This window comes from Artemia sp. Qi Xiang Cuo, chromosome 10, assembly GCF_049724085.1.
Source record: "Artemia sp. Qi Xiang Cuo chromosome 10, ASM4972408v1, whole genome shotgun sequence".
Taxonomy (NCBI): domain Eukaryota; kingdom Metazoa; phylum Arthropoda; class Branchiopoda; order Anostraca; family Artemiidae; genus Artemia; species Artemia sp. Qi Xiang Cuo.
Genome location: NC_142803.1, coordinates 18,917,118 through 18,940,819, shown reverse-complemented (window position 1 = coordinate 18,940,819; position 23,702 = coordinate 18,917,118). Strand labels below are relative to the sequence as shown.

The 23,702-nt window shown below is 37.5% G+C and overlaps 1 protein-coding gene across 2 annotated transcripts; it reads right to left on the bottom strand.

Annotated features, from left to right (window-relative positions):
* Window positions 1–23,702, bottom strand: LOC148947543 (galactosylceramide sulfotransferase-like). 2 transcript variants are annotated; one of them, XM_089096141.1, is made up of 3 exons: window positions 23,563–23,702; window positions 11,923–12,036; window positions 1–805 (listed from the first exon to the last, which is right to left on the bottom strand). In XM_089096141.1, the coding sequence occupies exons 1-3, from the start codon at window positions 23,685–23,687 to the stop codon at window positions 1–3; spliced, it is 1,044 nt and encodes a 347-aa protein (XP_088952267.1). In that variant the 5' UTR covers window positions 23,688–23,702. The 2 variants fall into 2 exon arrangements, with proteins under 2 accessions (XP_088952267.1, XP_088952268.1); XM_089096142.1 differs by lacking the exon at window positions 11,923–12,036.

Here is a 23,702-nt window from a genome sequence, read left to right as displayed (position 1 = left end):
CTACCTTACTTTCTCAATTAGTATATTAGTTATGTTCTTCTCCCCAGATAAACATCCTTCAATGATTTGGTTTACTCTTGAGGATAATTTCCTTTTTTCCGTTTCCATATTCCAATATCCGAATCGTTCCACCTTCTTGTCAAACATCTCTCTGAATTTGCCATAGAGTATATTATCTGCTTGCAACCACTTCCTTAATTTATTTTCCTGATGGTATGACAATTTTATTTTATTACTATCTTCTCGGGCGTTTAGTTTTAGAAACACTAAATCCTTGTAGTCCCAGCACAATACTTGTTTTAATAAAACAATAGACTCTTCCATTCTTTCCTTAATCATAACAAGGTCAAAATTTTTGGATGTTTCTTCAACTAACAGTTTAACTTTGGTTTCATTTTCAAAATCTATTACAGGCAATCCAAGGTCAAAGGTCATTTGATTTCTTCCATATCTATTATTCTTTATCCTCCAATATTTCATCTTCTGACTAAATTTAGTATCTTCCAATTTGTCAACAAATTCTGCTAAAGTCAAATTTCCCAAAAATTTATAAAAATTAAAATAGCCATAGAGAGATTCGAAGAGTTCAACTGGCTCTCTAATCATAGTGACGAAAACTGGATCTCCGCCCAATGCTTCTTTTACCGCACTATGGTTCCATCTTGTGTGTACAGCCATTATGTCGTAACCTAGATGATGCCATGGAGTTTCTTCAACCAACTTTAATGAAAATAACTCTGGACTACCAATGTAGTTCCGCCTTCTTAGTGGGAGAATGGCATTCAAATCATTTATATATGCATACCTGATTTAAAATAAAATTTTTTAAAAGAATTGGAGATAAAATGTACTTCAAATACTTGGCTAATATACTGACGCTATGATATCCACACTGTGAAAGGACCTTCTAAATTCAAAAGGTAGAACGTTCTACAAGATAAACTTTCTGGGACAGCAGAAAAATAATATCTTTTCTTTATTTAGTGGTCATTTCTGTTTTTTTTTTGCAAGGGACCAATTTTGGTATCTAAAATACAGAAAATAGAATTTGTTATTTTGATTTTGAATCATGGTTTTTGGGTGAAAAAGGCATATGCTTTAACACATTTCAGAGCAGTCTAAAAATTAAAGTCTTTTATAATTTATAAATACTTAAAAGTTATAAATTTCATAAGACCCATATAAAATAAGAGGAATGCATTGAACTATTTATGAAACTTGTTTTATTAGGAAGAAATGGCTGTTTTTATGTCAATATATCACTTCAAGCCTCTGGGATATGCTGCTGAAAGCTAAACTGGAGTACTTTAAGGTTGAATCCACCATGATGATTAGCAGGGCTAAGCTAAAAATTCACCCAGAGCTTTGATAGTAACGGCTTTAAGCTAGGTTAAAATATGCTTCTCTTGAAAAATTGTTGATTGTTATTCTTAGTTTTGTGATGGCACTATCAGAGGCAACGCTATAGCGTTGCCTACAGTAAAGGCCATACGGCTCCAATGTTTTATTATTATTTATTTATTACTTAATTTTTTTTTCCCAGAGGCACTTCATATGGAAGGGGTCGTTGTAGAACCTTCAAAGGGGGCTCATTCGATTGGAATTGAGAGTTCTAGTGCCCCTTTAAAGGGTCAAAAGTGATTGGAAGGCAACTAACACCCCTTCCACGCCCACCAGTTCCCCAAACACATCCCATTAATATTTTATATAGCCATTTTGTTCAACGCAGTTTAAAGTTCTGGAAATCATATGTTTGAGCAGGACAACCCCCCCCCCCCCACAGTCTTCATGGCAAGGGTTATAAGTTATGCCCTAGGGGCATGTACGGTTCTTATGGAAGGAATGCTCGTATAAACTTCTGAGAGGTCATATTCGATTGTAAATATAAATGGCTAGTTTCCTTTTTAATAGTCGAAAGTGATTGGAAGGCAACTAACACCCCTTCCACGCCCACCATTTCCCCAAACACATCCAATCAAACTTTTAACATAGCCATTTTGTTCAACGCAGTTGAAAGTTCTGGAAATTATATGTCTCAGCAGGACACGCCCCCACAGTCTTCAGGGCAAGGGTTATAAAATATGCCCTGGGGACATGTACGGTTCTTGTGGAAGGAATGCTCGTATAAACTTCAGAGAGGTCTCGTTTGATTGGATATTGAAAGTTCTAGGTCAATTTTTAAGCGTCAAAAGATATCGGAGGGTAACCAGATCCCCCCCAAAAACCCTTTATTCCCAAATGCATCCGATAAAAGTATTGAGATAGATGTTCTGTTAAAAATAGTTCAAAGATCATATAACAAAAATTCCGGTGTCGAACGACTCCCCGGGCCCGGGGGTAGGCGTTTTAAGTTATGCCCTGGGGGCATATATGGGTCTTATCGAAGGGATGCTCGTATTAACTTTAAGGAGGCCTAATTTGATTGGAAATTGAAAGTTCTAGTTCACTTTTTAAGAGTCAAAAGAGATTGGAGGGTACCTAGCACCCCCTCCCCTCCACGCCCTTTTTTCCTCAAACCCATCCAGCGCCAATGATGCAGTAGGTTTTAGACTTTTACAGTGAGAGAAGGAGGCGATATCCAAACTCTTGTTTGTAGTGATTTTTGTTCGTTTCAAGCTTGATTTTCATATTCAATTTTAGTTTCACTCGTTTCAAGATTTCTTTATTCATTTACATTAATATCTATTGTATGTTTGTTTGCATTGATTGTAGTGTTCAGTGCCGCGGAGGAATTCCAGGGTTTGTTTATTTAATTTCTGTTCGTTTTAAGTTTCATTTGTACTTCAATAGCAAAATATTTTTTTCGTTTTAAGCTTGATTTCCATATTCAATTCAAGCATTACTCGCTTTAAGAATACGAAAAATGTGGTTTAATACCACCCTCTAGGGCTATAACGAAAAAAAGGCTGAGGTGGTAAGGACACGTTGTGTGGATGAAGGACAGATGGCCAAAGAATGTCCTTTTTGGCCAACCGTTTAGGGCTAAACAGAAAGCATGTTATCCTTGCATGCGGTTGGAGGACGTCATAAAGAAATAATTAAAAGAAATGGAACTTCGTGGGCGGGTGTAAAAAGGGAGGCTTTGAATAGATTGGGGTGGAGGAGGAGCGTGGGTTGCCGTGTTGGCATCAGGCGGGTTGGTGCCGCGGTGAGTTGTTAGTAGTAGTACAACTATTAAGCTAAATCAAAAGAGTTTAATCGTATCCTGACTGTCAAAATAGTTTATACGCAATATTTCAGGACCGGCATAGATTATTAAGCTGAACCTCTTGAGTGAAAATGAGGGCGATATAAAAAGTCAAAAGACATAATTTATATCTAGATTTCCGAAAGGGCGTCTTGGAAATATCTCCGTAACAGATTAGTGTGTTGCTTGGTAACTTTCAGGACATGTTTACGAGGCTGTTGAACCAAGTAAAAGGACATATGCTTCCAAGCATGTCAATAAGGCGTATCGGTGACATCTCAAGATCACCTAAGGGTATTAATTCGAAATTTCCATGGAATAGTAAGGGGGTGCTTAACTGAATAAAAACAAACTTCAATTATCTAAGTGGTTATTAGGACGTGTGTGATATCTCATGAGCATCTAAGGGCATTAAGTAGAAATTTTCAGGGCATGTTGAGAAGGATATTCAATCAATATTTGTTTTTAGGCAAGACTAGGACATGACGGAGGTTAGAAAGGACTTAAGCCATATTGAATCCCAAAGATTATACAGGTTTTTGACCTATTGATTTGAATAATGATCTCCGTATCCAATATGTTGGGGGGAGGGGATGATCAAAATCAAAAGACATTATTTGCATCATAGGTTGTTAAAAAGGTGTGTCAACAACATTCGAGTACTGGCTAGATGACAGTTTTTCAATCCATTTATATAATAATATTCCAATATCCAACTATCAAAATTTCTATAGTACAGCTATTATTACACTTTGTTGCAAAATTTTGTTCAAAATATAAATCGCAAGAAAGAATATTGATTCTTATAGAGAGTAATTTATTGTAAGTAAGTTATTGTAAGAAAAACCCCTCACCAAAAATTAATTTATTAAACAATACAAAACTGAATTACAAAATAAAGACATTGACTTAAAAAAATTTCTCCACAAAAACATTTTTTCAAATAAAATTAATTAGGCCAGACTTACATGAACAGAAATTAGTACACACAGGTGTAAGGTTATAACACCCCATATGCTTTCTAAAGTAATGAAAGTCATGAGTACTTTACTTAGATAAAACACATTTAAGCATTTCCGTTCTTAATGTTAATAAATAAAAATTGTTGACACTCTCAGAAGTAAATATTAACATCTTTAAATCATCAGTCTATATTTCAGTATTTCTTTTCAGTAATGTTGGTTATATATGTTGGCTACTTGGTTATGTTGAGTAGCAAACTAGCTTTCGTTAAGTGAACACTGGATTATCGTAATAAACATTGGACTATTAACAAACCTGTACGGCAAGTTTTTCTTTATGACCAGGATATCTTTTTGAAGTGCAAACATTAAGATTGAATATCATTGCATTCTTAGCTGCCAGGCTGAAATTCCCCGCGTGTTTAAGGTTAGATTTAAAGAAAGCGGTGAATTTAATAATAATCGAGTTAAACAAGATATTAAAATTAGAGAAATATTAAAAATATTTGAATAGTGATTTAAATAATCGAATATACCTGAATAATGGACGGTGGCACTCTTTGGACTCGTAATTTTGGCACTCCTTGGAATTTGTAATTTCTGAATTGACGCATTTTGTGCTTCAAACCCTGGTTTTCACCCTGGCCTTAAAATGGCAGAACTTTAGACAGCCAATACGCTTGTTTTTGCACTGTCCTGAATTTTGTTCAGAAATGCCTAGAAAGGGATCTCGCAGACGACTTGATCTTTAAAATGCAGTCGAATTCTTCGATTTTTCAACTTTGTTAGAAGGCGAAAAGCTTATATTACAGAATTGTTTTCCTGGTGAGGTAATTGGAAAGCTTGTGGGTTCTAGTGCTTGCTTAAATGTAGTAATGGACATTGTGTCTGCCTTTAAAAGGTGTGAGGACGAAGACATTCCCGTCCCAGATTTTTTTATTCGTCGCCCTGGTGACGTTCCATTTATTCCTGCTGACGCTTATGCTCTTCTAAATAAGTCTGTTAACCAGTGTCTACTTGAAGTGCGCTCTTTTGCTGAGCGATATTGTGAAAAAGCATTACATCTGTGCAACTACAAGGCAACCGCGCTGACCCTAATGTTGACGCACAAAAGCAAACTTATGCTGTCATAAGTAAAATCCCCCAGTTAATTTGTCAAACACAAACCTTTGTAAAGCCAAATTGGACAGTCTTGAAGGCCACGAAGGAATTGTGTCTCTAAGGTCTGATTCCGCTCGAAAACGTTGGATCGTGAAGACTGGTGACAAGAAATCGGCAGCAGAACTTGCCAAGGCTGCCTGTGAACATATTCCTAACGTTACGGCTAAAGTGATAGACCGAAAGCTTTTCGGTATCGTCCGTGGACTCCCTGAAAATATTACAAGCGATGAACTGATATCTCTTATTCCTGGAGTGGTTGATGTTTCGAAAATCAGGACCTCGAGAACTTTCCGTCTTTAATTTCTTGGTAAAACTGCTCGTGATAGGTCAGTGAGTCTTGGTTTCTATATTGGTTATGAACTCTACCGCGTAGAGATCTATCAGTCCCTCCCAAGAAGATGCTTCCGATGTCGATCACTTGATCACTAAGTTGACGATTGTAAGCTTCCCGCTACCTGTGCCAAATGCTCCCGTTGTGCTGGGTCACGCTGCAATTTGAAAGTTGAACCATGCACTGCCCCACCAAAATGTATAAACTGAAAAGATGACCATGTTTCGTATAGCCCGAGATGCCCATTCTCAAAGCAGCGCTGTCGAAGAACCAAAAATGAGCAGCCAATTATTGAATTTTGCATCATTAAATATAAATGGTATCAAGGAGGCACACTTGTGCCTCTTTAAAGAGGCGACCCACCACAATGTTAAGCGATTTTCGGTCCTAGCGGTCGCAGAGAGATGGCGGTGATCGCATTTTGTAGCCTAAGTTCAAACTAAGAAACATGCAAAATTTCACCCCCCTTCAACTTTATGTTCACGGGGGAAAGTGGGCCGGAAGTTTCTACCCTCCCACCACAGGATAAGCTTTCCTAGGGCCTGGGAGCTTATCCTCAAAATTTCAGCTCAATCCGATCACTCCTTCCCTGTTTTCCCAAAACAAATATAGCCACTTAATGTTCATCAAATTATTTTTTTTTTATCTGACACGCCTACAGGCCACAGTTGGCAACGGATCCGGATCAATGAGGACTCATTCAAAGTGGAATTCGACCTGTTAGGTCCTTTTGATATTTCAGACCGAAAAAATTATCCCCCGAATTTACATTTACGAAAAACCTCGTTTTCCTAGAGCCCATGTTAATTTTTCCCACCACAGCCCCCCTTTAACGTTGTCCAGCATTTAAATAAAAAAAACAAGTTTTTTAAACTGAAAGTAAGGAGCGACATTAAAACTTAAAACGAACAGAAATTATTCCGTATATGAAAGGGGCTGTTCCCTCCTCAACGCCTCGATCTTTTCGCTAACGTTTGACTTTCTCACAACTCTATTTTTGTTAAACAATAAAAAACTTTCGCGTAAAGAGCGAGGCGTTGAAGAGGGGACAGCCCCTTTCATATACGGAATAATTTCTGTTCGTTTTAAGTTTTAATGTCGCTCCTTACTTTCAGTTTATAAAACTTGTTTTTTTATTTAAAGGCTGGAAAAACGGGGGTTTGGGGGGCGGCAGCCCCAACTGTACCTCCTAATCCCTGTACGTTTTAAGGTTCGAACTTGTGACTCAGCCTCTTTAACTCTTTAGAAAACGTAGTTTTTTTTCAAATAATCAAAGACAAGGATCAGCAAATATATGAATCACTTAAAAATGATGTGGTTTTTATGCAAGAATGTTTTCTAACAAAAGTAAATTTGCCTAGCCTCAAACGCTCTTCGTCTCACCATGTCTTCACTACAGAGGCAACTAAAACCCGTGGACGACCATCAGGCGGCCTAGCTATATTTATACGGTCTAGCTCAATTGTTCCAACCCAGATATTCTCAAGCCAAAGTATCTTAGTGGTTCAACTTAGAAACACTGTCTTTATAAATCTTTATTTGTCCTGTGATAGAAAAACAGCAAAATCGCTGTCGTCACTCGGAAAGGCCTTTGACACTTTGAACACTCTTTTAAATGACCTGAGTTCCAAGTTTCTTCTTTGGTTATTAGTGGGTGATACGACCCTCTTGTGAACCCTGACAGAGCATCGCTGCTTTTAAATACTATACCAAATGGATATTATATAGCTACCAAGGACCTCCATTGCACTTATGTCCATAACAAAGGCTCTGGAGTTTCTAACTTAGACCATGTGATAATATCTTGCGATTCAATTATAGGTTCAGATATTAATGTTGACGCTGACAAAATCGGTGACGATCATGTATCCCTCACTTGTAATTTATCTCTTCCCTGTCTCTCTAATACGACTAATTGTCCAGCGGGACGCAGTGACAGGTGGCGAAAGAAATATAATTGGAACCATTGTGATCCGTTATTATTTATTTGTACACTCTGTGCGCAACTTTCCTTGATCAAAGTGCCTTACCATCTTCTCCAGTGTTCTATCCGTAGCCCCAAAGCGAAGTTAGATCTGAATTTTTATTATACGAAAATTGTGTTCTGTTTAAAATCCGCGGCTAAAACGGCTGTCCTAGTTGAGCGTGTACGCATCGGTTCGAGGAAGCCTTTTCGGTTTATATAATGATGATGTTATTGCTACAAAGAAAAGAGCTAGATTCTGGCTTCGCATGTGGTACGCATGCGAACACCCCCAAGCGGGAACAGTGTTTCGTCTAAAGCAGAAAACAAATAAGGAATGTAAACTTGCTCTGAGAAATGCTAGCTTAAATGGTTGGGATGCTCCCACAGATCAAAAATAATGGAGCAGAGTTATTAAGGGGAGTGATTGTGAACCTAAAGTGCAGTCTTCACTTGATATTAGGGACTTCATGTCACATTATACAAATGTTTTTTCAAGATTTGCCGAATCCTTGCACCAGCTATATTATAATTTATTAAGAGCAATTTTTTCGCATAATTCATTGTCAGAGGAAAATGTAGTCTGGGTCAATTTAAATAATAAACAAGAGGCTATTAAACAGCTAAAAAGATCCGAAAATCTTGACAGTTTTTGGCTCAAAATTCCTTGCGTTTGAGTGCCCAGCTCTGATATCACATATACAGTGGCTTTTTCAAATTTGCCTCGCTCAATCTCTGGTTCCTGACAGTTTTCTGTCTGCTCTTGTCACTTAATTGTTAAAGCGTGGTAAGCCTGCAAGCTCTTGCTCTAGTTATCGCCCTATAACGGTTTCGTGTGTGTTTAGCAACATTTATGAATATGTAACCCTTACACATATAATAAGTAAGTGTGATTTTACTTCGTTTCAGTTTGGTTTCCGTAAAACCATGGGTTGTAGCCAGGCACATTTTCTTTTAAGCAAAATCATGAAACATGGTGTTATGAATCACCAGGTTCTTTTTATTGTATCCGTTAATATTAGTGTTGCGTTTGATCAAGTTGTACATTCGCAGGCATTATATTCTCTATTAAGGACTGGTGTCAATTCGTCAGTTGTAAAATTGCTAGCGTATTGGTATAGTCTTGCAACTGTCCGTATTAAATGGAATAATGTTTCAAATCCAATTTCTGTCCGACGGGGAGTACGACAGGGAGGGGTCCTTTCACCTTATGTTTTCAAATGTGCTTAGGAGGTTGTCTTCGTAGTCTTTTGCCAAGTTATTTTTATAAAGATTTAGGTATTAGTCATATTGCTTATGCAGATGATGTCCTTCTAGTCAGTCGTACACGCCTGTTTTAATAATAAGTCAAGTCACTCTAACGACATTCTACGATCATTCTAATGACGGTATTTAGTGGTTAGGTATTTCTTTTGCTCGCTCACTAGCTTCAACCTGCTGACTTATTATAAATGAATGTATACAAAGTATCAGGATTACCTAAGGTAAAATCTCTCCGAATCGTGGATGGTTCAACCAGAGGGCACTTGGTCGCCTATATAGTGCATATTGTGCCCCTGCTATTTATTACCTAGGTGGTTTCAATCACTTCTTCCGTAATAAGGATAGAAAGAAGTTGCGGATTAATTATTTTAAATTTGCAAAATTTTTTATGTAACTTCCAAGGTGAACCCGAAATCGGTACATCAATAATAATTTGTCAGTTAATGATGCCCCGTCTGCCCTGCCTGGCTTTTTCGGGAGAATGTATGAGCAAAAAGCTTGCCGCATTGGTTCTTATGATCATTTTGTTCATTTTTTTAATTTAAGTGATCTTCGACCTATTTTGGATATCGGTTAATGTGATGTTAATGCACTTTCATATGTATTAAATAAAAAAAACAAGTTTTTTTTAAACTGAAAGTAAAGAGCGACTTTAAAACTTAAAACGAACAGAAATTATTCCGTATATGAAAGGGACTTTCCCCTCCTCAACGCCTCAATATTTACGCTAAAGTTTTTTGTTGTTTTAAAAAATAATGTTTTAAGAAAGAGTCAAACTTTAGCGTAAAGAGCGAGGCGTTGAGGAGGGGACAGTCCCTTTCATAAACGGAATAATTTCTGTTCGTTTTAAGTTTTAATGTCGCTCCTTACTTTCAGTTTAACAAACTTGTTTTTTTATTTAATTTTTGAACGTTTTTGGATAAATGCAGGTTTTGATCTTGGCTCACCGTACATGAATAATTAAAACAAAATTTGCATATTAATTTACTTTTATTTGGTTAAATGTCTTTCACGAAATTTGTTTAATTTTATTTACGAACGTTTTTATTAGTAATAAATATACGTAACTTACGAATTAACTTACGTAACGAACTTCTATATTCATATATTTTTAATACGTATATTAGGGGGTTCGCCCCCTAGTCAATACCTTGCTCTTTAAGCGAAAGTTCGAATTGTGTTCCAATTCTTTAAAAATGACCGCTTAATCACAAAGGTCGTTAATTATGAAAGTACTAAAAAATCTTTGGCTTAAAGAGCGAGGCATTGACTACGGGGTGAACCCAATTATATATGTAATATTGTCTGTTCCTTTAAAGTTTCGATATTGTTGCTGTTGCAGTTGAAATACTTGTTTTTTTATATTAAATTTCTGATCTTTTTTTAAATAATGCTGGGAAGTCCGGCGTCCCCTTCATAGCAATGTCCCTTCCCCCATGAAAAGTTCCTTCATGGAAAGATCCTCCCATAACCCCCGACCCACCCCCCCCCCCACACTACCAGGAAAAATCTCCCTGAAAACGTCTGTATACTTCCAAATAACCAATACTATATGTTAACATTGGGTAAAGTTCATAACTTTCAGCCCTCCCCCCGGGAAATTCGGGGGATTAAGTCATCCTAAAAGACATACTTATAATATTTTCGAACATGCTGAACAAAATGGCTATCTCAAAATTTTGATCAGGTGACTTTGGGGAAAAAATGAGCATGGGAGGGGGCCTAGTTGCCCTCCATTTTTTTGTCACTTAAATAGGGCACTAAAACTTTCAATTTCCATTCCAATGAGCCCTCCCACGATATTCTAGGACAACTGGGTCGATACGATCACTCCTGGGAAAAAACAAACAAAAAACAAACAAACAAACAAATAAACACGCACCCGTGATCTTTCTTCAGGCAAAAAATACAAAATTCCACATTTTTGTAGATGGGAGCTTGAAACCTCTATATGTATATATATATATATATATATATATATATATATATATATATATATATATATATATATATATATATATATATATATATATATATATATATATATATATATATATATATATATATATATATATATATATATATATATATATATATATATATATATATATATATATATATATATATATATATATATATATATATATATATATATATATATATATATATATATATATATATATATATATATATATATATATATATATATATATATATATATATATATATATATATTAAAGTAGAAACATAAAACTTGAAATAATGGTTGTTTTCAGTAAAGTGAAAATGAAGTTCTGGTCTTTAAAAAGTATAGGGAGCGTTAGCCCGTTTCCTGTTTTTGGTAATTTCTGTTTGTTTTAAGTTATAATTGATCATTAATTTAATTTATTTTCATTCTGGGCTTAATTAATTTGCTGATAGTTATTTAAGCTGTTTTTATGGTTAATTAATTATTTGACTTCATTTCTCTTCATCTTTGGTGTAATGATGGCTTTTTACTTTTTATTGAAAAACTTATTTCGTTTTGCGTAAAACTTTTAACAAAAAATAATTTTTTTTAAATGCCTGACTCTTGTTGGTTTGAGCTGTTATAATCCAAAGGACGTTTTGTGACAAACTTGACCAAAATCAAACTTTATCCGACCCCTTCATTGTCTCATTCGGTTTTAATTTACTTTCAAAAACACGTTTTAATCTTCTTTCAATCAAAAAGATGAGATATGATACAATTTTGACAATTTTTGTGTGTTTCATTTTGGGTCCTATTTGATACATTCCTTGTTCAGATAGTAAGACAACTTCATTCATGTTCATCCAAATAGTAAGTTCATGTTCATGTTCTTGTTCATCCAAATAGTAAGACAACAATAAAATATTATTTAAATTTTTAATCTCAAATAACAATGTGTGTATTAGAATAATAGATGTAATATAATGCTTTTTGAAATACCGCAGCCAAATCTGGACGTACAAATAATAACCGCTTTATTTAACCAATACATTTTTAAACCTTCTTGCTTGCAAAAGTACCTACAGAAAGTTGACCAAATCTTACCTTAGAAAAATATTTGAAAGAGTCGAACTTGCGCACTTGTGCATTTTCAAAAAGCCTACTTTCCGCTTTGGTTTACATGTGTGCTCTAGGGGTGACAGTACTGGTGTAACTTTTCTAGAAATAAAAAGAATTAGTACAGCCTGAAATTTAAGCACAATTATTTGTCCCAATTATTAGCTATCTAAAAATTTTGATTGGATGTGTTTGGGGAAATGGTGGGCGTGAGAGGGGGGTTAGGCCCCCTCCAGCCATTTTCTACTATTAAAAAGGGCACTAGCCGTTTCAATTTTCAATCAAATGAGCCCTTTTTTAAGTTATTCGACTGTTAGGGCATAACTTACAAGCTGTAGAGGGAGTGTATTCCTCAAAGACATAATTTCCGGACCTTTAAACTACCTTGAAGAAAATGTCTATCTAAAAATTTTGATTGGATGTGTATGGGGAAATGGTGGGCGTGAGAGGGGAGGTTAGTTGACCTCCAATCACTTTAGACTATTAAAAAGGCCACTAGCCCTTTAAATTTCCAATCGAATAGGCCCTTTTTGAAGTTTCTACGACAACGCTTTCTATAAAAAATACCTTTTATGTCCCCAGGGTGTAACTTACAACCCTTGCCCTGAGGGCTGGAAGGGGGAGTGTCCTCCTCCATTGAACAGCTCTCTACGATTTTCCAGTGCCAAGCTATCTGTGGAAAAGAAAGAAAAAAAAAGAAAAAGATGCCGTTAACACGGAATATCGTAGTAGTTGCTACTTTTCTTGATTTTCAAGCCAATATATTTCCGTTATTGTTCAAGCAAAGGGATGACATATTGTAAACAGTAAGCTTTTCAATGTGATTATGTGTAACTTATTTTTCATTAATTTTCGATGGTACAATCGTAAGCATACTAGTGGTTAGGATAGCTGGCATTCACCAAGATTGGCAAAAAATGCAGTTTTAGTTGAATTTAAATAAAAAAAATACTTTGATTAAATTTAGTTTTTAATGAAAAAAAGTACTAGAACTTTTAATTTTCGTTCGAATGAGCTCTGTCGCGACATTTTAGCACCACTGAGTCGATATAGTGGAGGAAAAATACGGTTTGAACTCGGGCAAATTGCAACAGTTTTTTTTTTACACCAAAATGTTCAGAAAAATCAGCTTAATCACACAAAAAAATCCCCCCGAACCCCCTTGCACAACTACCCTAAATCTCCCTTGAAGGGGTGAAATGAGGGGAGAAATCGGAATTTCTATTTGTACGTATTTTTGGGTTTAAGTGGTCGTTTTCTATCAAATCAGGCATGAAGAAGACGAATCCGAGGTCAGAAATCAATTTTTCCGTACCCCAGTATCAATTTTCACCTTCAGGCTAAGGGAGGGGGGGGGGAGTAAAGTACGCAGATCATTATTTGCCGGATTACTGCGGCCGAAGGATCATTTTATATCAAATAGAGTACCGTATTGCCAAAAATGAGGTTAAAAAGCAGTTTTTTTTACTATTTACCTCATTTCCTTCCTAAGGGGCATCTAACATATGAGTTGCTAAGTATAATATCTTGAAAAACCACTTCTTTAATCGAGATCAAAACTTCAGATCAATCAGTTATAAAAAAAACGTTCAGAACTCAGGTAAATTAATCACAAGAACATTTTGATTTTAAGCACAACCTAAAGCTAATTCCTCTTCCTGCTCGTCTTCGTTATTGTCCTCATCCTGTCTTGCTGCAGCGTTAGTGCATAACGCCCCTTTACACTCCCCGCAGGCAAAGCTGCAGGGCAAACCGTTCCGACGGCAGCTGCATCTGAGCGACTCGCACCCACTGGTGTACTGGCACCCCACCATCTTCAGTAGGTTCTCCGATGCTGCTGAAGCATCTGTCATATTGGGAAGATACATATTCCGTGATGAAGAAAGGCACCAGCTCCACTCTTCGGGCTTTAACGAATTTGACGAGTCTTGCCACTTCATTATTTGAAAATAGCACCAGTAAAAGTAATATTGTACGGCAGCCAAAGTCGGTGGAGGCCATTCTGCCTGAACAAAAGCATTTGCAATTGCAAACCGCACTGTAAATGATCGCACCCGGGAATCCTTGAGGGTCTTCTCATTGTTTTTCCCTTTGTATATGAGGAGCAAACTTTTCTCTCCAGCTTCTGAGATCTCCTGGTGGACGGATCCTAGTGTCATGAAGATCTTGCAAGCATCCTTAAAAATCCCATCTTTAAGAGACAAGGAAACCACTGCTGGTTTCCCTACGCCGTGAAGTGTAGATGTTGTATCGCAGCCAGACATTGCGTGGCAGACGAGTAGATTTTCTGCTCCTTCGGTTCCTAGTTTGTTCTTGATCCTTTTTATGTCGTACACTCGTCCGTTATTTCCATGTGTATCTGTCTGCATAAAAATATCACATGCATTAAGCTCGGCATGGTACAGCAGAAGGACTGTCGATATTATTCCCAATCAAAGTGGTCGATGAAGTTTCAGCGCAACTGACTGCAGTTTGAACAACTAAGACATCGGCATCATCCTGAGCATGTAGAACCTTGCATCCTGAGTTCGCCAGCCTCTCAGTAAGTAGGTCAATAAAGCGTTGTTTATTTTTGGGATTTCTCAAAAATTCCTCCTTACTTGACGATCTTCATGTTAGGAGAGAATTCAATCGTTGCACACGACAAACCTTTGGTTCTCTTCAGCTGTGTGCAATTTTTGGTCGTCGGTGTATCAGTTTAAGAGTCAAAAACTACCGTTTCCTGGCCGAAATGTCCGCCATATCTCTAGCTCTCCTCGAAGATATCGCTTCTGCGTGGTTTTCAATAGTCAACTCCACGAGGCCAGTCAGTTTCTGCATGCGTTCGTTAAATAGAACCAAAGTAGGCATAGCAGATGTCCAAATTGTCCGCTGTAATTCAGTCATGCCTCTACCTCTCGTCAGACCGCCACTCGTTTTCATACTTCTCATTAACGTCTGTTCCATCATCAAATCAGGAGAAAGTGCTGCCCAGTAGTTGTCAGTTCTTCGGATTAACAGGTACTCCTGTAACGTTCTGTACTGCTATGGGTTGTCTTTCTTCAACTGAAATCGACTACACAAAAATCCAAGTATACTTCGTGTAAAGATTTTGACTGGAAGCATCAAAGTAAGGAAACATTTCCAACAACGACTGTAGATAAAGCTCAAGGTTGCCACTTCGTTCAGCTCTCATGTTCTTTCTCAGGATTCCGAGTAGGTCCAGATACTGAAACCAAAGAAGGGCAGTTCTGTACTCGGGCAATCGTTCATTTACACTTTGAACTAATTCATAGATAAGCTCTACTGCTTCCCACACCTGCGCTTCATCGATGGCCTCTCCTTCAAGGAGCAATTCATACGCCTGTTTTGCCTTTTCAAGGGGTTCTGGTAGCATGTCATTGCCATCAAACGCTCTGTTATCCAGTTCTGATGATAAAAGGTTATTATAAAGGGCTATCTACAACAGACCATGGTCTCGCTGTGCACGAGAGACAGCTTTGCCTTGTAACATACTGCGCCCAGTGTTAGGTGCGTAAACTTGACTTAGGATTTCCAAAAGTCCCGAGTCAGCCATAAGGAAGCCAGTGGCTCCTAGGAAAGGCATGCGTGTGTGAAATCCACCCAGGATAACAATAGCATTTCTTAAAGCACTTGTGGCAGGCTCTGCATCGACGATACACTTCTCCTTCCAGTAAAGCGGTTGGTCAAAGGTAATAACTAGATTTTTTCCAGCTTGATTAGCGCGCTCGTTAGCATGCATAAGTGTAGAATAAACACAAGAGATATCGCTTGGGTCGTGGTTAATCATTGACAAAAAAAGAATATTCGATTTTCCCGGATGAGGTAGCATTTGGTTGTATTGACCACATAAAGGCCGACCAGCTCATGTATGAAGTTTTGAAAAAGCCAGAGATGCGCCAGAGCGTTTCAACCTTCCAATCATTGTCATAAGTATCACAATTGTTTTTCAAGCAAACAAAGATCCTTGGTTACGACTTAGCGGGTTTTTGGTAAGTGTAAAATTCTACGGTGCCGATTGACTTAATCTCATCTCTACTTTCTTCTTTTCTTGGCATTGAAAGCTCCGTTGCCGACAACTCAGGTGTAGACACTTCAATAAGTCCCATTCCACGAAAGGTATTAAGGCCGTCGATAGTAGCAATATCATAATCGACGTTGTCTCCTACATACTGAAAAAAAAATGTGCTTTCTCTTTCGACTCTTCCAACAACGTTTAATTTACTGCTGCATATCTCTCAAATTTTTTACCTCTGAGTACGAAGAGCAGAAGTCGAGATTGTGCAGCGTGTCAATTAAAAATTGGGATGAAAAACGGCGATGCAGCTGCGAAGCCAGTCCTATATGTAGAGGATACATTAAATCCCGTGGTCTGCATGCCTGCATTATAGCCTGTCCGATAGAAGATATTAGACGGGGCGTGTCGACTCCTATCGATGAACGTAGTAGACAAAGAGATGGGCACACGAAGTTCAAAAATTTCTCTACTGGCGATATTTCGTTAAGAAATTCATAGGAATCCTTCCTTGTCATAATGGATTTGATTTCACTTCTTATTATTCTTCCAACGACTTTGATGAGCTGATCCCTTTCTCTGTTTTCACTATCTGCTTTCACCTCTTGATGATATTCTCGTAATATCTTGTCAACCGTATCTCTAAATGTTACGAGTGTCTCTTTACTGTTTGAATCGGACACGACCACCCGTTCGCCATACTCACTGACTAGCAAATCCTTGGCTAGCAAATCCTTCTTAAAATGATCGTCAGAGGTACAGGTTCTTCACTGTTGGCATAGCACCAAAGCGCTTCTTCGAGAGCGGCTTTCCTTGCACTATCGCACGGTCTTCCCTTCCGTTTCTTTGGTGGAGGTACTTCACTCACTTCTGCTTGACTACAGAACTTTTGTGGAATCTCTTTTCCTGTCCTGAAGTTTACTAAGCATATTTGATGATAAACGGCATCATCTGCATGAAGGTCAGAAGTCTTTGAATTTATCCGACCAAGCACTGTCGTGGCCCTCTGATCGTTCCTGCTCTTACACATTTCACTAATCGAGCAGTCGAAGCTATGAGTTCGTACTGCATAAGTTTCAACGAATTCGCGACTTGCGATGTTGCATAATTTCACTGCTTGACCACAGAATAGGCAGTTCTTCGAAAAATCAAAGCTTGGAGCTGAAGATCTGGTCGGGAGAACTGCAACGGATTCTTTCTGCTCAAGTTTCCTTTGAGAGTTCTGTCGATCTGACACCTGTCCCAGAAGTTATGACGAAACGCGGTGTGGACTTCATTTCTGGTCGTCACAGTCATGCTGCTACCCCTTTCTTTGCTTGCATTATTCACGGGATCGGCTCCATTCTCGGATAATATGGCAGTGTTTTCACTGGGTTTGATGCTTCTTTGGCATATCGGGCAGACCATGCTTTCTTCATTGACGGTTCTAGAAGAAAAAGAGACTTCTTAATTTATTTATTTTATTTATTTAATATACATAAAAATACAAAAAAAAAAATCAACCCCCAACAGAGAGCAGAGCTCTTAAGGCTGGGTGTGTAAATAAAGGGACATAAACAAAACAATAATAATAGCAAAATTAACTTAATTGACAAAAAAACAATAACAATGAAAACTTAGAAAACAAGGAATAAAGGATAAAAAGGGAGAAAAGAAATGCTGGACAGGAAAGAAATACTGGGCAAGAGGGGCATGGGAGGCCGTCCCACCATGGATCCAAACAAAAGGAATTCAGTATTATCCCGAACCAAAACGGTTTTTTCATTAATTCATACCACTTGTTGGTTTAGTCAATTCAGGCACAATCCAATCAGAATTAAACCCATTGCAACCTAGAATAACAAACTCAGCTTGAATGATACACAGTAGATGGCATTGCACAAATGAAGTTGAAAAGCAGAAATGATTATCCGCTCTTTTCAAAAATCAGAAGCATAATCCTAAACACTATCTCACTAAATACTTCTACTCAACGCTTGCGGATCCCAGTTTATTCTTTTTTCTTTTTTTTTGTGGAAGTAAAAAAAAAAAAAAACGGCACAAACCTTGTACATAGCCTTGAACACGCCAGTCTTATAGCAAGTACTGTGGTAGATGGCTCCACTGATTATAAAGAATGACACTAAGGAATGGAAACCGCAAACTGGAGGGGGGAGGGGAGTCTGAAATACTGGTTTGAAATTAAACTGTTCGAGACTCGTATTCTAAGGTGCCATTCCTAGCTTGATTGGAAATGGTGAATCAACCGACCAGTGATTAAAATAACTAGTTCGTGCTGGTCAACTTTCACAGCTGTTATAGGTAAGATGAGGTACTTGACCAAGTAAAATCAAGTTTTTAAATTAATTTTTGAATTCACCGCCATTGATTTCATAGGAAACGACCAAATAATCCAGCAGCCTCTTAATTTCAAGTTTTACCCCCCAACCCTCTGCCCTTTATGCGTTGAAATGGGCATTATGGTATTTGAAAAACTAAAATCTGAATTCATATTTGGATTCAGCATGCTTGATTTGTTAGGAAACAACTATTTAAACTCCAAAATATTTATTACCACAAAAATCGATTTTATCCCTCATTTTACCCCTTCAAGGGCGAATTTGGGATACTTGTGCAGAGGTGATTCGGAGGGATTTTATTTTGTGTGATTAAGCTAACTTTTCTGAACATTTTCGTGTAAAAAAAAATTCTGTTGCAATTTCCCCGAGGTTTGATCATTTTTTTCCGTATCTTTCCTCCACTAATACGATCACCCCTGGGAAAAAAGGCAAATAAATACGCATCCGTGATCTTCCTTCTGGCAAAAAGTTCAAAATTCCACATGTTTGCTGATAGGAGCTTGAAACTTCTACAGTAAGGTTTTGTGATACACTGAATCTGACAGCGTGATTTTCATTAAGATTCTATAGCTTTTAGGCGGTGTTTTCCCCATTTTTCGCAATAAGGCAAATTTTCTCAGGCTTGCAATTTTTGATGGGTAAAACTAAACTTCATGAGACTTATATATTTAAAATCATCATAAAAATTAAATTCTTTGATGTATCTATTGGTATCGAAATTCCGTTTTTTAGATTTTCTGTTACTATTGAGACGAGTCGCTCTTACTGTACAGTTCGTTACCACGAACTTTTTGATTTAAATTGTAAGGGTAGTATTAGTAATATTAGGAGCCCTGAAAGTTTCATCTTAGTACCAGCAGTAATTCTAGATATATTGCTGACGTTTCTTATTGGCAACCATATACGCAGTGTCTTATGATTTAGTTTTAAAGCATAATGGACCAACTGGAGAATCGTGGGGGGTTGAAATACCCAATATTCCTACAAGCATAGTCAATGGACCGTTCTACTATGCTGAACAAAATGGATGTCTCAAAGCTTTGACTGGATGTTCTTAGGAAAATGAAAGGGCTTGGAAGAAGGGCTAATTGGCCTTCAATCTCTTTTTACTCTTAAAAAGAGCTCTAGAACTTTTAATTTTGAATCAAACCTGCTCCTTAAAAAGTTTTAATGATATTTCTCAATTATTGTGGAGCGGCACTGCCTATGATATTGCTTACATTCTCTTTTGAAAGTGTGCATGCAAATTGTTTTTTCGGTTAATTGAAACTGCCCCTGAAAGCTCCCCAAAAGTTTTACTTTAATACGCTTAGTGTCAATAGTTAAACTGACTGTAGTATTAGTATTGAGATTATGCACATAGAGCCTACATAGAGCCTATGAGATTATGCACATAGAGCCTACATAGAGCCTATGAGATTATGCACATAGAGCCTTCAAAATTCATCACAACGTGCCCTTAAAGTCTAACTTAACAATATAAGCTGTTTTTGAGATCTTTTTTTGTCGTCATTTGAGAATCCATATGCTTATAGTTGGTTTTGATTTAGCTCAACATACGCCTAAAATATTCTTAAAAACTTCACCTTAACAACCTTAGCTTGCGTAGTCGCAATGATTGTAGTAGTATTGGTAGCAGTAAGCACATATCACACTTGGTTTCTTCAATATCCCCTTCAACACATGGCGAAAGTTTCAACTTAATACCATCATCTTTCATGAAGCATTTATAGCACGTCTTCTTGACAACTTGTGTAGGTACAGTGTGCTTTGATTTAGTTCCATACATTTTTAATATATCCAAAAATTTTAACCTTAATACACTTAGTTTTAATAACTGCAGCAGTAGTAGTTCTTTTTTGTTTTTTATATATTACATGCTTTACGGCTCCATCACAGATGATGATTTGTCGCTACTACTACTACTAACAACTCACCGCAGCACCTAGCCGCCTGAGGCCAACACAGCTACGCACGCTCCTCCTCCATTCCAATCTATTCAAAGCCTCCCTTTTTACGCCCGCCCATGAAGTTCCCATTTCCTTAAAATCTTTCTTTATGACATCCTCCCATCCCAGACGAGGACGACCTGCTTTCCATTTATCCCTAGACGGTTGGCCGAAATGAACAATCTTCGGCAATCTGTCATCCTTCATCTGCACAACGTGTCCTAGCCGCCTCAACCTTTCTTTCATTATAGCCCTAGAGAGCGGTATTGAACCACATTTTTCGTATAGCGTATTGTTTTAAATATGGTAAGTCAGCCGGGTACCCAGAACAATCCTTAAGCAATTTCTCTGGAAAACATCTAGCAAATCTTCATCCGCTTTTCGGAGCGCCCATGCTTCAGAACCATATTTGACCACTGCCATCACTGTAGATTCTAATATTCTAATCTTGGTTTGCAGACTTATCTTCCTATTCTTCCAAACTTTTTTTAACTGTGAAAAAACACCCTGAGCCTTGGCTATTCTACTTTTGGCATCTTCACTGCTCCAACCATCATTACTAATAATACTACCAAGGTAGGTGAAGCTGTCCACCTGATCAATCTTTTCTTTACCCAACTTCACCTTTTCATCTTCACTTATTCCTAGCCTTAGTGACTTAGTGTTTTTAACATTAATTTTCAAACCTATTCTAGCACCCTGAACTCGCAAACCTCTAAGACTTCATTCATTTTGCTTACACTTTCATCTAGAATGCTTAAATCATCAGCATAATCTAAGTCCAGGAGACTTTTTCCTCCCCATTTGATTCCGTGGTCTCCCATTGCCTTTACTGTACTCCTTAAGACAAAGTCGATCAAAATAATCCATATAAAAGGGGATAGAACACAACCCTGCTTAACTCCTGATTTAATACAATACCAGCTGCTAACCTAATTTCCTATCTTAACCGCAGCAGTGCTATTCTCGTACATAGCACTAATCACTCTAGTGTATTTGTCTGGTATACCATACAAGGATAAAACCTTTATTAAAGCTCTTCTATCAACCGAATCGAACTTCTATCAATAGAGTCCTGGCAATTACCTCATTTTACAACACTGAGGTAATAGAAAAAGTATAATTAGCAGTAGTAGCCTTGACTTTAGTGACAGCAGTAGTAGCACAAGCAGTATTAATAGTAACAGAAACAGTAGTATAAGTAAAAGCAATAGTATTAGGCTGCAAATATTTTCTTTTGTTTAGTTCAACATCCCCCACAACAAGCCCTGTTAGTTTCAACTTCACACACCAAACTGCTTCTAAGATATTGCTCTTAGGCCTTTTTGATAACCTGCATACAGACGGCGTGTTGTGATTCAGTTCAACTTCACACACCAAACTGCTTCTAAGATACTACTGTTAGGTCCTTTTGATAACCTGCATACAGACGGCGTGTTGTGATTCAGTTCACTTTTCCCCCTCAAAATTCGACGAAAATTTCACCTTCATACCCTTAGGAATAGTCGCAACAGTTACCACAGTAGTAGAACTAATAATATTATTAGTAGTATTAATAATAATAGTGGTAGTGCTTGCAGCAGCATTAGTATTAACGTATTGCCTTTTGGTCAATAGAACATCCCTCTTAACAAGTCCTGGAAGTTTCAACTTAATAAAATTAGTTATTGCTATGAAATTACTAATATGTGCTTTTGATAACCTGTATCTTCATATACTTCTTAAAGTATTCATGTCAAGGCTCTTAGCCTTACAAGTAGTTATAATAGAAGTTGCAGTTGAAGCAGTAGTGGTAGTAGTAGCATTAAACGTACCAATGAAAGTATTATTAGCGGTAGCGTGCAAATATTGCCGTTTTGTCAGATGATATTCCCCTTTAGCATTCTCTGAAAGTTCCGACTTTATACCCGATTCAATTCTTGAAAAACACTTTCGACAATGTACTTGTACATAGCGTCTTTGATTTAGTTCAAATTTCCCCTCAATATTGTAAATGGAGTCGTGGGCTAGTAGTAGTGGTAGCAGTAATAGCGGTGGTAGTTGTAGTAGTAGTGTTGGCGTGCAAATATTGTCTTTTTGGTCGTCTCCCTTGTCATTTCCTACAATTTCTAAATTGATGTACTCGGTCATTCCTGAGCTACGCCCTTTTGACGATCCATAAACACACAACGCGTTTTGATTTAGTTCGACACTCCCATCAATATTCTCTTAAAGGCTAACCTGAATGCCTTTCGTCATTTTGGAAAGTAAAGTTCAAACATACATACCTCTCTCAATAGCATATACTATACGTAAACAGTGAACCAATTGCTTAACTTACAGCCCTTGCCCTGATGACTGTGGGGAGGTTGGCATCCCCAAAGAAATAATTACTGGACCCTTCAACAACGCTGAACAAAATAACTCTCTTAAAATTTTGATTGGATGTGCCTGGGTAATGACAGAATTGGGGGAGGAGGGGGGGGCTGGTTGCCCTCCATTAACTTTTGACTTTTAAAGAGGGCGCAAGAAATTCCAGCTTCCGATCAAATGAGCCCCATCTGATCAGAAGTTTATCCGACCACCTATTCCATAAAAACATAATATGCCCCGGGGCATAACTTACAACCCTTGGAACTGAGCTCTTGGGGGCTGTTTCCATTCTGAAGACATTTTTTGTGCTCTTTGGACTATTGTGGAAAAACGGCTGTCTCACAATTTCGATTGGAAACATTAGGAGAAAAGAAGATGTCAGGGAGGTTAGGGTCTATTTACCCTCTGATCACTCTGACTCATAAAAAGGATGCCAGAACTTCTCACTTCAAATCTAATGAGCCCCCTCCAAAGTGTATAGGACCACTCTTTCCATAAAAACCTTGTATGCGCCCGGGGTGTAACCTACGACCCTTGTCCTGAGGGCTGTGGAGGGTTTTGATCCTTAACGAAATAATTTCCGGATTTTTCAACTACGCTGAGCAAAATAGCTATTTCATTCATAGGATGTGTTTGGGGAAATAATGGACGTGGGAGGGTGGTGGTGGTTACCCTCCAATCGTTTTCGATCAGTAAAAAGGTTTTTCAATCATTAAAAAGCCACTTTGAAAGTTTCTATGATAACTCTTTCTATACGAAGGGACGTGGTCTAATAATAATAAAAGATAAATAAACAATATATTTTTACTACATCACTCTATAGATCACTATACATCATTATAAATATTACCATATACCACTCTTTACTGAGGCAGTGCTATTGCGCTGCCTACGATATGGTTTGAGCAAGGTCGTAAAGTAAGACCAAGAAAAAGGCCACCAAGGAATAAGGTTATGAAAAAACTAAACTGACCTTTGACCACAAATCAAGGGAGAATCTTTATGCACATGTGAGTCCAAAATATTCCGCTTAAAAGTAGCAAACAAAACGATAATTCCTATTGATAGCAGGATAGCATAATACCTTGTGTAATTCATAGCTAAAGAAGTATG